Below are 14847 nucleotides of genomic sequence, written 5' to 3'. Positions count from 1 at the left end.
GCAGAAAGTCATAAAATGGCTGCCTAGAAGAAGCGATGCCAGAAACGCAGCTCAAAAGGAGCGCAAAAAAAAAGTGGGAAAGGAAAGAAAGGAAAGCCAAGAAATGGGAAAATGCTGTGGAAACCCAATGCGAAATGCGAGCAAATAAATTGAAAGAATTACCGCAGCAGTTGATTCAAATGAAAGGCCACAGAAGAGTGGGTAGGGGCGAAGGGAAAAGGATCTGGGGGCCAGGACAAACAATTTGCTTGCGGTCATAAAACGAAGCGCGAAAATGAGTTTCCTCCCCCCTCCAACGCAGGATAACTGAGAACAGTGGGGGGTGGGGGTGAATGTGTGTACTTACCCTGGCCTGGGCGCCATTTTGTTGATTGTTGCGATCCCGTCGATTGACAGTTTTCAAGCCTTTCAGCAGTCGGGCCAATGTGGTGCGTTTCTTTGTCTCGCGTCCCTCTGGAGATTACAGTTGGAAGAGAGAGAGAGTTGCAAGAAATATAAAAATTGAATTAGTCAAGGGAATTTCCAAGTTACTGGCTGCTGATTTCCATATACTACTAAATATTTCATCTTTCACTTACCAGCTGTCGGTGGAAATTCATAGAAATATGCAGAGCGCGGACTCAGGCAGCTAAGATTGAAGGAGGGCAGAGAAAATAAGTTTAATTTAAGCATTTGACAAACATTTGAATGGGTTTCATGCACCCCTATTAGTTAAAGGATTTATAGTGATTTTAATTATATAAAAATAAAACAGAGAAGAAGCCCTTTGTAGCTTTAAATGCTTTTAGAAAGTCTTTTTTTTGCTTTGTTAAGGGTCAACCAAAAATCGTACTCACTTTTGTTGCACAAAGTTCAGATGGGCTACATTCGGTGGCAGAGTCTGATGATGTTGCGGTCCAATTCCGGCCTGTCCAACGCCGGGTCCCACCGCCTGCTGTTGGCCTGGCACGATTGGTAATTGCTGCTGTTGCTGCTGCTGCTGCTGCTGCTGTTGCAGTTGCTGTTGCATCTGCTGCTGCTGCTGTATGCTCTGTTGCGTCTGCAGTGTTTGCTGTTGCAGCAGCTGCTGCTGTTGCGTGAGGCCGCCGCGTGCCACACGCGGTGCAAACACACCATAGCCAAAGCCATAGATTTCGTCCTCCTCCTTGTCGGACAAGCAGCTGGAGGGCTGAAATAGTTTACAAAATGCAATTATTAGTTAAGTTAAAAGTGGAAAGGTTCAAGTTTAGGCATATAGCTGATACATGGTAGCTGTAGAAACATGCAGCATGCGGCAAGCAATACACAAATATTTACACAATTATATGTACAGATTTAATGCGAATTTTTCGGTTGGTATTTTATTTTTGTTGTTTTTCTTTTTGTTGCTGTTGTTGTGTCAAGTGCCAAATCAACGCCAACATCAATCAGATTTTATAATAATAAATATATATTTCTTTGTTGATAGATTCTGTAAATATTTTCCTTGGCTCTACTTGCGGGGGGAACAGTTGGGTGGGAAGCTCCTCTAATGGCTCTAATGGGTCTCTTTTTTTTGGTTTGTTTTGAGTGTATGTGTGTGTGTGTGTTTGGTTAGGGTTGCGGGGGGTAGTGCTCCTTTGAGGTGGGGGTCATACATACCGAATACTTTCCGGGCACATAAATGGGCTGACTATGACTATTGGGCAGACCGGCGCCGTGCATTGAATGCCCCCGATGGCCGTGCTTCTGACGGTGATGGAGTCCGCCGCCGCTGCCGATGCCGCTACGGTTGCTGCCACCACTGCCGCTGGCACCACTGGCGCCGCTGGCGGTGCCACTGCCACTGCCACCGGCACCGCAGCCGCTGCCGCTGCCGCCACCGCTGTTGGCATTATGGAGCGGACTGTGATCCGCCCAGGCCGCCTGCCTGGCACTCTCTAAAGCACTTAAAATATCTCCAAAGGGAGCCATTAACAACTCACAATAGACGGATGCCAGGCCCTCTAAATGGCCGCGTTGTCCATCCTGCAAGACACGATAGAATAGCACCAAGAAAATAAAAGTTTACGTTTTCCACAAGCGGCAAAGGGGCATGGAATGACACAGAGACAGAGAGTGGGTGGGAGAGAGAGTTGAAGGAGTGTGTAGTGTGATAAAGAGAGAGAGGTGTTATGAATGCTAATGTGCAGTGGTTAGGCGCGATTAAAAGAGAGAGCAATGAATGATCTGGCTCTGCCTGGAGGGGGTTTAATGAGGTTAGAGATTGATGTTGGCGTTGGATGGGGGTTTTTATTACAAATACATTTATTGGTTAATAATTTAGTTAGTTAACTGATCATAGGACCTGCCACCTTAGGGAAGGGAAACACTTAAGATTATTAAATTGGTGCACATATGTTTTGCGATTATTGAGTCCACATTCCGTTCCATTGGGGCAACTAAAAGCCCCCCTTTATGCACTTAGTCTGGCATAAATTATGTGGGCAAACACACACAGTCACCCATAAACATATCTGTACACGCATCTTATTTACAGTTGAGGCTCTGCGGAGAGCACTTCTGAGCCCCCTTCTGAGCCCCCTTCTGATAAAATTGTTAACAAACTGCCAAGTTAAATTACACAAAGCGAAAGCGAGACACACATACACACACACCAGACACAAAGCAGAGACACACACACCATGAAAACAAAGGGGGAGCCACGCACTTTTTCATTGCATACCTGCAGGGGCAATTTTTACAGACAGGCCAGGAGGAGCACAAAATGTCAGGAAACTGTGGCATCAGAAGGGGAGCAGCAGCCAGCAGCAGCAGCAGCGGCAGTACATTGGGTATGGGGTATGGGGTACTGCCGTGACATTTTGAGTGGCGCTTGGGGCAATGTTAAACTCTTGACATTGTTCCACGGCCGTTCCATTTGGCTTCAGATGGCCGCGCGTTGTGGCATCAATCAAATATGACACGCATTAAAATATCGCATGATTCCTGCTGCCTGCCTGCTGCCTGCCTGCCCCATGCGTGTGCCGTGCGCCATGGGGTGCCGTGCAAATTGACAGTCATCTCACCTATGTAGAGTCGCGGGCATACACACATAGGTGCTACCCATATAAAAAATGAGTACTTAAACAGACCCAAGGGTGTATCGCATGTCAAAGATGTTTGGCAACAGTGGAATCTGTCCGTGGGCTCAGCTCTACAGAGCTTAGAGGGTATCTTTCAGTCGCAATGCCATGCTCTGCCCTTATAATATATTTATTTATAGTTAAGCAGTGGAGGAGCAGCCAAGCGGCGCAAATACACACAAAATGTACACGTGCGTGTGTGTGTGTGTGTGGGTGTCTATGTATTGTGCAATTTGCAAGGAAATTGCCACGTTTAGCGTAATTTTTGCTACTTATTGCCTCTTTGACTAGGCTGCCTAAAGGAACACAGCGATGGAGAGAGAGAGAGCAGGAGAAGCAGGAGAAGCAGCAGTAGTAGGGCAGCTCCTTTTCGTTTTTAGCCCTTGGCTTTTCCATTCGTTTTCCCCCTCTGCCCACTCACTCCCTGCTTTCCTTTCCTTTTTTTTTGTCCTTTTACGCTTTGGGTAATTTCACAATGAGCCCTTGAGGTGGGCTGGCTGGCTGACTGGCTGACTGGCTGCTGTTGTTATTGGCCTTGTTTGGCCTTTTCATTAAAGGTTAACTCGCAAAGTGTCAACTTTTGATGAAGGAGCATAGCAGCAGGTAAGTGCTGCTGAAAAGAGTGTTTAATGCTCAATTGGGGGGCACAAATTTGTTGACTATACAAACACACATACATATATATAAGCTGTTGTTATATGTGTGTGTGTGTGTGTGTGTGTGTGGATATATCTACACAAATGTTTGGCATACTCTCTGCCAGCAAGGGTCAGAGAAGAAGTAGTCGGGTCTCTCGTGCCTTGCCCATCAATCAACAAGATGTTCGGTTGCTCATTTTCCATTTTCCCCCTTCGCACCATGAAAAGTGTAGTACTTCAATGCTCATTATGATCTGCTGCACAAGTTTATTATGCAATTCCGTGTTTATGTGTCATCTCTGCTCGTACGGAATCAATTTCATCACTGGATTGGATTGGATGTGTCATTACGCGTATCTCTGGCCTCATCAGTGAGCGCTTGTCGTCGTCGTCGCTCTCTCTTATGGCCCAAGTCGTAACAACAAAAATTCATAAAGTCATTTGCAATTTGTGCTGTCAAAGGGGCAAGCAGGCAAACGACCAAATGCGTTCCGACAGCCACTGCTGGCTGCTGGCTACACACATATATATGGATATATACTCGTACTTATAGTTATGGCTGGTATATATGTATATATTTTTGCTGGGGAAAAACCAACAGAGCAACAAGAGCAAAGCAAGCAAAATAACTGTCGCAATAAAATAATTTATTGAAGTTTTGCAATGCCAGCGACAAATGCAATAAACTGCGAGAACTCAACTCTGTCTTGGGCTCCTCCACCGCTCCTCTAGCCCGTTTCCCGGTTCACATGACGTATGCGTTATAAATTTATTTTCAATAGCACTGCAGGAACTCCTCCCCGGAACCTGCCAGAAGGAGCTGTAGCAGCAGCAGCAGCACCAGCACCAGGCTGGGGTTTATTGGCAACTCTTGACACACATCCGCGTGTGTGGAGAGAAAAAAGTGGAAACGCGGCAGACCAAGACAAACAGCAGGCGAGGAGGCAGTTAGTTAAAGGCGGGTAACAGGAGCAGTAGCTGGAGCTGGTGCTGGAGCAGCATCTGAAGCATCAGCTAGAATGGGTGCCAGGATAAGGGATAAAGTGATGTATGAGTTTAACGCCCTCACGTATCGCGCAGACAGCAACAGCAACCTCTGTAGCTCTGCAGCTCTGTAGCAAAAACTTGTCTAAGCACGAAAAAAAAATATTAAGCAAGGAAATATGTTGCCACGATATTGACAGAATGAATCAGAGAGAGAAGGAGGGCGCACAGAAACCAAAGGATTTTGGCAATGATAGCAGCAGCAGCAGCAGCAGAGGGAGGACGGGCAGAAGAACGAACCAAAAACTTTTTGGCAACGAATTCTGTTATTTCTGGTCCTGTGCTTCTGGCCAAATGACTTTGTTTATTTCGTATCATTCCGCACACTCGTATTCCATTCTGGTAATCAGCTCCTGGCTTTGGGTTCTGGCCCCCCCGAAAAACAAATTACAACTGCACTAAGACAACAGGCTAATAACTTTTGACATGTGATTCTGCAAGTGGCATTGGATTTACTACTTATTCCTGCTACGTTTGCTCATTAGCCCTGGGCCTGGCACTGGCCCTGGCCCCGATACGTATGTTGCCGGTGTGGTTGTTTTTTTTCACGTTTTTAAAATATATATATATATATTTAAAAAAAAAAAATAAGTATTAGACGGTGAAAGTTAAATCGCGAATTCGTTTCAATAAAAAAAAAAAAAAATGGGGTCCTTTTTTGTCTTTTTTTCCGGAAGCTTAACTGAATTTTACTTCCGTTCCAAACTTTCAATTGGCACAATTTTTCTGCATTAGACATTTAGTGTCAGCTAATTGATGACGTCTCCGACTGGGTGAGGGGAGCTTATATCTTTTTTTCCCTTCGGCATGGGCGGGCCGCGGGAATCCCGAAAGTGGGCACATGCCCGGTTCGTTTCAGGGCTGGCTTGGGCAGTTTGATGGGATTGCAGATTGGGCTGTACTTTTATGATGGTGGCTAATATCTTTGGCGTTGGGCTTTTTGCCTATTTGGTTATTTTTATTTCGGATCTCCAGTTGGGAACATTTCAATGAAACCTGGCCCAAAAGTTTGCTTAAAATCAGCACCCCCCATACCAGAGCATTCGTGCATCTTCAGCAGATAGTGTGACTGAAATATATGTACAAATATTATTTCATTCGCTGGCAAAATCCGTCCAAACAAAACGCACGCAAAAATTACAAAAGAACTCGACGAAAGTAGCCGTAAGAAGAAGGGGGGGCACAGCGGCTGCTGGTCCAGTGGCGGAACGGGGTCTGTATTTACACAAGTCTTCGAGGGGGAGGGAGCAGCAGCATCAGCAGCCACATGCAAACACCAATTAGAGTGACCACAAAGCAAACAAAGGCCATCAATTAAGGGGACAGAGCCACCAACCAACCAGCCAGCCCTCAGACTCCTTGAGTTTGCATTTCTCATCAGCGGCGACGGCGCCGTCGGCCAGCAGCTCATCCTCCGGCAGTTAGCAGTCAACTGTTCAACCATTCAACCGTTCAAGCATCCATCAATTGCAAATTGTAAATCGCAAAATCTATTTGCAAGTCACAACATGGGAAACACACACACAAACACACACACAATCATTGATAGCTGATGATGATGATGCGCTGGAAGGCTGGGCAGAGATCCGTTTCCGTTGGCTGTAATCAGCTGAAAGAAATCAACTTGAGGCCAAAGCGTTCACTGAAGCGTTGTCCATGTCGGATGTCAGCCAGCAACAATGAGCACTTAAGGGTTAATTTCATAAATTGTACATCAAAGCGGCAGCGGCAGCAGCAACAGATGGGGGGAGCAGAGCAGGGCAGGAAGCTGCCGTCGTTGGCTGCGGCATTTGCCCTGCAGTTGACAATTTTTGAAAGTCAGTGATTTGTAAATAATCCTTTTATAAGCACAATGGCTGCTCGTTAACGGCAAATGAGTTTTGACATGGCCAGTGGACATTTTACCAGCCCCCACACACACACGCCTCCTCACCACTGCTTATCGCTGTGTGACAATCTGGGAATGAGGCCCTGAATAATGCCTGGCCATTAACACAGTCATCATCATCGTAGTCGTCGTCGTCGTTGTTGTTGTAGTCCTTGTCCTGGTCGTCCCTTGTTCTTTTCCCTGGCAATTTCAGGCAACACCATTTGCCTAGCTGGTTGTTGCTGTTTCGGTGCTAATATCCCGCATACATGCAAAGTTCGTTGCCTGCCTGGCTATGCTTTTCCTCTACAGCGGCTTTCCATTAAGGAAAATGCTATTTTGTACTTACATCCTACATGAAGAACATGGCACAAAACTCAAGACCGAAACGAAACGAAACTATGTTAACTTGTTAAAAAGCACAAAACTTGAGGCGTTTACTTCACACTGCCACACTCTGCGCTCTATGCTCTGCTTTCTGCTTTCTGCTCCTCCTGTGTGTGTGTGTGGAGGAATTCATTAGCTGGGGCTGGCAGTATCGACAGGATGCCTTTCGGATGATGGAGAGTGGCTGGTGCTGATGCTGCCGTGTCTGCGCTGCCTAAAAGTATTTTCTAATTAAATACTCATGTTTTACAATATGGCGCTGACATTCTGCGGAAATGCCTTTTAATTTCCACATTTGAGATGCTCACCCGCACATACACATACACACACACACACACTGTGGCACATACTCTACCCACTCCACTCCCCCGCTCTCCTTGGGCACTCTCTACCCTTTTGCTCAAACGTGGCACATTTTGAGTTTAATTTGCCAGAAATGAGTTTTAGTTTTGCGAGGAGGACACAACACACATTTCATCTTCAGGTTGGAGGGCACCATACTCTTTTGCTATATCATTTCCGCTGAGGGGTGGGCTGCGGCATGTGGCATCCACTGCTGCTGCTGCTGCTGCTGCTGCTGCTCTCTCACATACATTAGCAGCAAATAATTTAATTTCTCATTTGTAAAGTGATGGAAAAATCATTTGAAACAGAACACAGAAGAGACACAGAGAGAGAGAGGGAGAGATAGAGTGTGGGGCATTAAAAGGGTTGTTTCCCAGCCACCCCACCGCCCAACACAACCCAAAGAAGTAATGGGAAAAATTACGCATACGCCACGTTTGACATAAAATTGCGCATAATGACGGGTACGATGTGGCAGCTGGAGCTGTAGCTGTAGCTGTTGCTGTGCGCCTGTATTAAAGTCACGAGTCAACGTCACAGACAGCCCCGGGATATGGCAGGGAGTGGCAGTGGAAGTGGGGAAGAGGGGGACGGTGACTGCATTACATTTCAATTTTCATTTTCATTTCCATTTTTCCTGCCATTTAATTTTAATTCATTTGCATTGTCTCTCTCCCTATCTCCCACTCTCTCTCTCTCTCTCTCTCTGCCTCTGCCTCTGTTAGCGTTTCTTTTGTTTCTTTGTCGTGTTGCAACTCCACTTGCCGGTCTCTGCCCATGCAACAAATGGAATGAAATCAGCCATAATTAGCATAATATTTCATACTTAATATAATTTAAGTTGGCAAAATGCACGACAGTCCCACTTCCCCCCGCCACTCTCTCTCTCCATCTCTCTCTCGCTATATCTTTTATTAGTCGTTTCCCTGTCTCGCGCTAGCTTTCCGCTGCTGGAGTGACAGCCATGCAATGCCCAGGACAATGCAAGTCCTGCCCGGTGAATGCAAAGTGCCACGGCCCCTGCCTCTTCCGTTTGACATATGCACACGCAAAGTGCAACGTTTGATTGCCACGCCCTTCACCGTCGCTTTTTCCATGGCTTCCCCACACACAGGACGCGAACATGAACTCGAACCTCCCCCCTCGCTGTGTGTTGTTAGACAACCTTCACGCACGTGCCCTCTGGCTGGATTGTCTTTGGCAATTTATGCGTTAGCCCTGACGCAATTATGCGAAATTTTCGCACACAGCTGGCACCCAAAGAGGGGCGGATTGACAGTGCATGGGGCGTGGCAAAACGTTTGTTGCCGGGGCGTGGCATTTTAAGTTTTGTCGGGTGTTTTGGTTTTGTGCCTTGGGTTTAGGGTTACGGGTTTGGAGGGTTTTTTGCCGCGTAATTTAATTACTTTTTTGCGCCATTTATAGACAATGATGATGGGGTAATGATGAGGATGCGGCTGCGGATAAGCGGATGAGGATGAGGATGAGCGAAAAGACAATCATTTGTTGGGGGGCTGTTCTGCTTCAATGGCAATTAGAACTTTTGGCCAGCAGCAGCAGCAGCAGCAGCAGCGGCGGCGAATGCTTGAGGTCATATTAGAGGAAAATTAATGTTGTTTTAATTGTAAATGAGTTTTGGAAATGAACAATGTCGGGTGACTAATGGAGGTGGTGGTATGTGGTATGGGGTATGTGATATAATTTACTTCTAATGTCCAGACAATTGGGGGAGTTTCGAGTGGGACAATAAAGATGAATGAACTCAAGATTGATGGCTATGGGTACTTGGAAATATTTACTAGTTGGCTTTATTCATGGATTATTATGGCTTTGAAACAGCCAGACATTAGCATGGCTATCAGGGACTCATTAAATATAATAAATACAAGTATTTTTTATATTTTTGGTTAAAGTTTGTAAAGAAAAACAGATTGAGGAAACGAATTAAGTTTAATCCTATTTTAAATTGTTTTATTATTAAAACAAACTTTCTTCTTTCTTTGTGAACATTCTTTTTGCACACTTAAACGTCTTGTATTACCCATTTATCATCCTAATTGTTGGCTAATTATACAAAAATGTATGTACAAAAATATCTGCCACTTGGCAGGGCCCTTCCAGCGGCCTGCTTTGTTTCCCATCAAGCATGATTGATTTCATTTTGGGTGTCTGCAGAAACATTATTCATACAAAATGGGGGGAGTACCAAAACAGAAAAAAAAACACACGTTAAAATTGACATTAAATGCACAATCGAACACGAAAGAAATTACTGGGAAAAAAAAAACGTAGCAACAAGAAAAAGAAGAACAACAAAATACATAGACTAATCTGCCACAGCAACAACAACAAAAACAACAAGAAGAAGAACACTAAGAGAGATAGAGAGAGGCAGAATGAGAAACGGGACATGTCCATTCATGCGTGTGCGAATGAGTAAAAGGCAAAGCGACTGACAACAGCATGAGAAAGTGCCAAAATGACTAACGCACGAATGTGAGAGTGGGAGATGGGGGGGAGAGAATGGTATGCTAGAGTGTGGTAGAGAGCAATGAGTAGGCATCGATGGTGGGTGGGTTGATTGGGTGTTGGGCAGGGAAGAGCATGACTGGCAGTGCCACAGAGAGACAGGGATAGAGAGAGAGAGAGACCGGGACAGGGACCCTGACAGATTGAGTTTCATTTGGGTGGAAAGAAACCAAAGTCAAACGAGGAGCAGAAATATTTTGCCAAATTACATTTCAACAGCCTTTTGCTGTTACAGTTTTTTTTTTTTGCAGCACACATTTCCCACATTGTATGACTACTTTTGATACCCTTTTTTGTTGGGGGGTAGGGGGGTTGGGGGGTTGGGGGGTTACCCTGCGACTGCAGGGTATGTAGGAAAAACCTTCCCATAGGCACTACTTTTTGTGTGCTTTATAACTGTGACAAGTCTGTCTAGAGTATCGCATGTTTCGGCCTCTCTGGAATTAGCTTTTCCTTCTTGTGGGCTCTCCTTTTTCGGTCAGTGAAGGAAAAATTTCCACATTTGGCACATCAATGTCAAATTGAGGCATCGGTCAGACAGCACAGACACACACACACACAGAGGGGGAGGGGTGGTATGAAAATGGAAGCCAGGAAATTGCCAAAAATGCACAGTCTGTGTGTGTGTGTGTGTGTGTGTGTGTGTTTTCCCTGGGAAAGTAGACATAAAATGAAATGAAATGAACAAAAAAGATTTCTATCTCGAGCGGTGCTGATGGCTGCTGCTGCTGTCTTCTGGCTGCTCGCTGCCCACTCGAATGGTCAAAGTTGCTTAATATGACAGCTGCTGGCCGGGAAACAAATGAGAGTGTGCACGAGTAATAAATGCTGTGGCACAGGCTACAGGACACAGGACACAGGACACAGAACACAGGAGGGTTCAAAGTTCAACCAAAGAAACTGCAATTGCCACACGCACGCACACAGAGAGCGGGAGAGGGAGAGAAACTATCTCTGGAACTATCTCTGGTTGTGGGGTGGCACGGGGTGGCACGGGGTGGCACGTTGCTTGTTAAGGCGCAAAGTTCTTTATCATTGGATGTGCTACACGCCCCCTCAACGGTAAACCGATGCTAATCCGTGGCAGCAGCAGCAGCAGCAGCAGCTTTGAATGCTTAAAACAATTTACTTTGATGCTGCCCCCCCTTCCTGTCTGTCTGCCTGCCTGCCTGCCTGCCTGCCACATCGCAATCCAATTGACTTCATTTGTCCAACTGGAAAGCACAAGACAAAATGGATTAAGTGCCCCCCCCGACCCACTCCAAAGCTGCGGCCATTGTCCAGCTCGATAGCCCAGGGGGGTTGGGGGTTTGGGTGGTTCCAGTCGTAAGAAGGATAATGGTTCTGTGGCACCCTGGAGTCATATTTGCAGTTAACCGCACATAACAATGGGCACCAGGCCCGGCCCAGGCTCAGGCTCAGGCTCAGCGTTTTGATGAATTCATTCACTCACTCCCCACCCATCGCACTCTCAATCATCCTTGCCACACACAACCCCCTAACTAACCCCACTGGCTGAGGGTTGTTTTTTGTGGCGGGGGGGCAGGCATATGAATTGATTTGCTGTCAGACGCGAGACTACAACGCTGCGGCGGCTGCATGCACGAGTTGCCTTTTGGGCCCCCCCAGTTCTGCTGCTCATTATGCCGCACATATGGCCATGTTGCCACACCCCCATCCACACATAGCCATCACCAGCTGCCACTTGGTATGCGCAGGCATGTGGCAGGAACTTGGCACAGCATTTGCCCACAATTTTTGTGTCCTTTGCCTCTGATTTCCGCCACCCACAATCAATTTGCATTGTCTCAGCTGCTTTGATATCCAGCAATAAGTTCGCTTTCCAATTAGTTGGCAGGATCCTCGAGTCGCCGGCTTAATTCCATTATCATTAACCGAAAAAGAGAGAGAGAGAGAGAGAGAGAGGTGGCCAAAGCCAGACAAAACTTTTGCCGGCAAACAAGCTGTCAACATTTTAATAAAACAGGAAGGAAGGAAGGACCGAAAAAAAGGGCAGGCAGACCAGGAAAACGCTTTGGCAAAATATTTGTATAAAATTAAAAAGGCAAAATAAAGGAGGCGGGTGCGGGAGGAGCGGAGCAGAACATGACTAAGAAACATCTAGTGTACTGCTCTCATTCTCTCTGTCTCTCCCCCTTGGGGCAATAAAACTTTCTTCATCAAGTCAACAGCAGCAGTGGCATCGGCAGCAGCAGAATCAGCACTTGGCTGGGGTCTTCAACGCGCACGGCGCCTAAAACTATGCTTAATTTTTTATCAACTGCAAGTCACGGCAACGACAACGACAACGACAACGGCTGACGCTGACGCGGACGCTGAGACGTCGACCCAAAGACCAACTTTTACTCTGGCTTTGGGCCAAAAAATACGGGGAGAAGCAGGGTAGGAGGACGCGGAAAGCAGCCAGCAGCCGTGACAACGCAGATTGTGTGCTGCGGTGAAAGCCGCGGAAAATGAGAAAAGAAAATGGCAACATTTGGCCTACAACACAGCGCCTACCTCTCCCTGCTTAAAACAAAAGGGCGTCCATTGAACTCTCACCAGCAACAACAACAACAGAACAAAACAGAAGGAAAACTATAAAAAGCGAGAAAAGTGCTGAGAAGTAGGGGGGAGCGGAGAGGAGAGGCCAGGCCGGCTGTTGGCTGTGTAGGCTGTGCAAAAAGTGTCCAAGTGGGCGTGTCGCTTGCTGTCGTAAATAGTTTCATGGCGCAGAATGAGAGGCACAGCGACACACTGAGAGAAAATACTTGGCAGCTGTAGACTCAAGTCATGGAAAACATAGCAGCAGCTTTGGGATCTTCTGCTGCTTTAAGAATTCCAATTAAATTTCCAGCCATTAATTAAAATCCTTCAAAGATACTTAAAGAGACCCCCCCACCCGGTAGAGCCTGTGTTTAACCCTTCCAGTGCTGGGCGGCGCGGCAGTTGCCTGTTGGCACTTTGGCAGTCAACAGACAACGAACAACAGACAAGTGCAGCCCGCCCCCCACCACGCATTTCTTCTTCATCCTAATGAAGCCAGCCAAAAACAGCAGCAGCCCCCAATCCCCCCCAGACACAATGTCTGCCCCGTGTTTTTGTGTGAGCCGAAAAGTGCATATGTACATGCCACTGTTCGTTCTGTCTGTCTCCTGCTCAGTCAGCTCTTTGGCCTACCCCTGCCGTTTCATGCGCAATCTGCCAGCCATCTGTGAGGCGTACACACTTGTCAGCCCAGGCCCTTGCCCCGCCCTCCACCACACGGTAGACACTGTTGACAGCCGGAGCAGCACAAGGTGCATGCAGCAGCAGCGGAAACATGGGTGCACCACCACGCCCCACTTGGGATACCTTGTGCGCCACGTCGACGGCCGCTTGACAACTATCTGTCCTGGTGTCTGTTCTGGTGTCTGTCTGTCTGTCCGTTGAGTGTCCGTTTGCTTGCTGTTTGGCTTTTAGTGCACTTGCCAATTGCCTGACCTAGAAAGTGGCATGCAACAAACAACATAAACCCCCCCCACTCAGCCTGTAGTTTACCCCTTTTTCATAGGGATTTTGGCAGAAAACGCTGCTGTCTTACCCTGGAATTTGCTGTATCCTGTGGATCAGATCTGATAGAAAGGAGGGTATCTAAAGCTTCGGCACTCTGCAAAAGAAAGCCATTACCTTAGCCCTGACTCTTGCACCGATTCATTGCATGTTTTTAGTGCACCTTTTCTATAATCGTTTTTTTTTTTAGTGAACTCGCGGGGGCAGGGTATTTTTTATGGCTCTTTGAATGGGTTTTTTTTTTTTTTTGCGAGCTGTAAATCTGTTAAGCTCTTGAGTGCCCCACGGAGGTTACCCCCACTGGCACACTCTCACACTCTGTTTTTTTTTTTTTTGGTCGCTGGTATCTGTCCTGTTGTGGCGAACAAATTAATAAAATTTTATGAAGCCATTCCCCCAGGCACTTGCATTTATTATGCTAATTTCCCGCTCTCCAACTGTTGATTATGGCTTATCAAAGCTATTGACGCTTTGGCAATTGCAATTTCATTTTATGTGTGTCTCTCACACACACATACACACTCTCTCTCTCTATCTCTCTCTGTGTATGTGTGTGTGTTGGCAGGACATTAAAAATGCAAAAGTGATTATCTCTAATGGGAACGCATGCAGGAGGGCATGAGCCATGGGGGAAATCTATGCAAAGTGGAGGAATCAGGACTCTGATTCCACTCGGATTGAATCGATTAGAGTCGCCCCTCGTACCCAGATCCCGTTTAGCAGCAAATCAAACAACAAATGTTTTCAGTTTAGCCACAAAAAAGGCATCAATTTCATATCAATCATTGCCACTGCCCACAGCCACACTCACACTCACACTCTATGTCACACACCTCTATGGACTCCGCTCAGTCTCTCCATTATAAAGTTCCTGTCATTCATTTAGCCGCAGACAGCTGGATAGATGGGGACAACGCGAGGGGCCTCCATGCAAAATCCGCACAATGCAAATTAATATAGCATACTTAACAGCCCTGGCGGCGCCCACTTGCCAATTGTGTGGCAAGCAAAGGACTGTCACATACCCTGTAATGCAGCAAAGAAATGTTAGAGCTGCTGCTGATTTAATTATAATTAATTAGATACTTTTAAGGCATAAGAATAGCTAAGGTTTTCTTTCTTATCGGCACGTATTTCTGTATGGATATTCCATAGATTTTTTATAGGTATTTCGCTCCTTTAAGGGATTACCTAACAGTCGTTGCTCTTGGCTGGAAAATGCGTGTATTGGTTTTATTCTGTTTTTGTTTCATTTGACAGAGATTGACACTTTCCATCAAAGCGACAGCAGCAGCAGTGGCAGCAGCAGTGGCAGGAGCGGCCGCAGCAACAGTGGCAGGAGCGGCCGCAGCAGTTGCACATTTGATTTGGTTTTGTTTGTTCTCCAACCAATCCACCTCCC

The 14847-nt window shown here is 46.5% G+C and overlaps 1 protein-coding gene across 3 annotated transcripts in view; it reads right to left on the bottom strand.

The window, feature by feature from the left end:
- The window catches only part of LOC111069397 (sterile alpha motif domain-containing protein 5), a 163632-nt gene that overhangs the window by 15113 nt on the left and 133672 nt on the right, over nt 1-14847 (bottom strand). For 2 of the 3 annotated variants that reach the window (XM_022359448.2, XM_022359449.2), the window contains exons 3-6: nt 1621-1986; nt 837-1168; nt 579-628; nt 347-453 (exon numbers count right to left, since the gene is read on the bottom strand). In XM_022359448.2, coding sequence (XP_022215140.2) covers nt 347-453; nt 579-628; nt 837-1168; nt 1621-1986 — 855 coding nt within the window. The remainder of the gene's footprint in view (nt 1-346; nt 454-578; nt 629-836; nt 1169-1620; nt 1987-14847) is intronic. The other variant, XM_022359450.2, reaches the window with a different exon arrangement.

This window comes from Drosophila obscura, unplaced genomic scaffold (genome assembly GCF_018151105.1).
Source record: "Drosophila obscura isolate BZ-5 IFL unplaced genomic scaffold, ASM1815110v1 contig_150, whole genome shotgun sequence".
Taxonomy (NCBI): domain Eukaryota; kingdom Metazoa; phylum Arthropoda; class Insecta; order Diptera; family Drosophilidae; genus Drosophila; species Drosophila obscura.
This window is presented reverse-complemented; position numbering and strand designations above follow the sequence as displayed.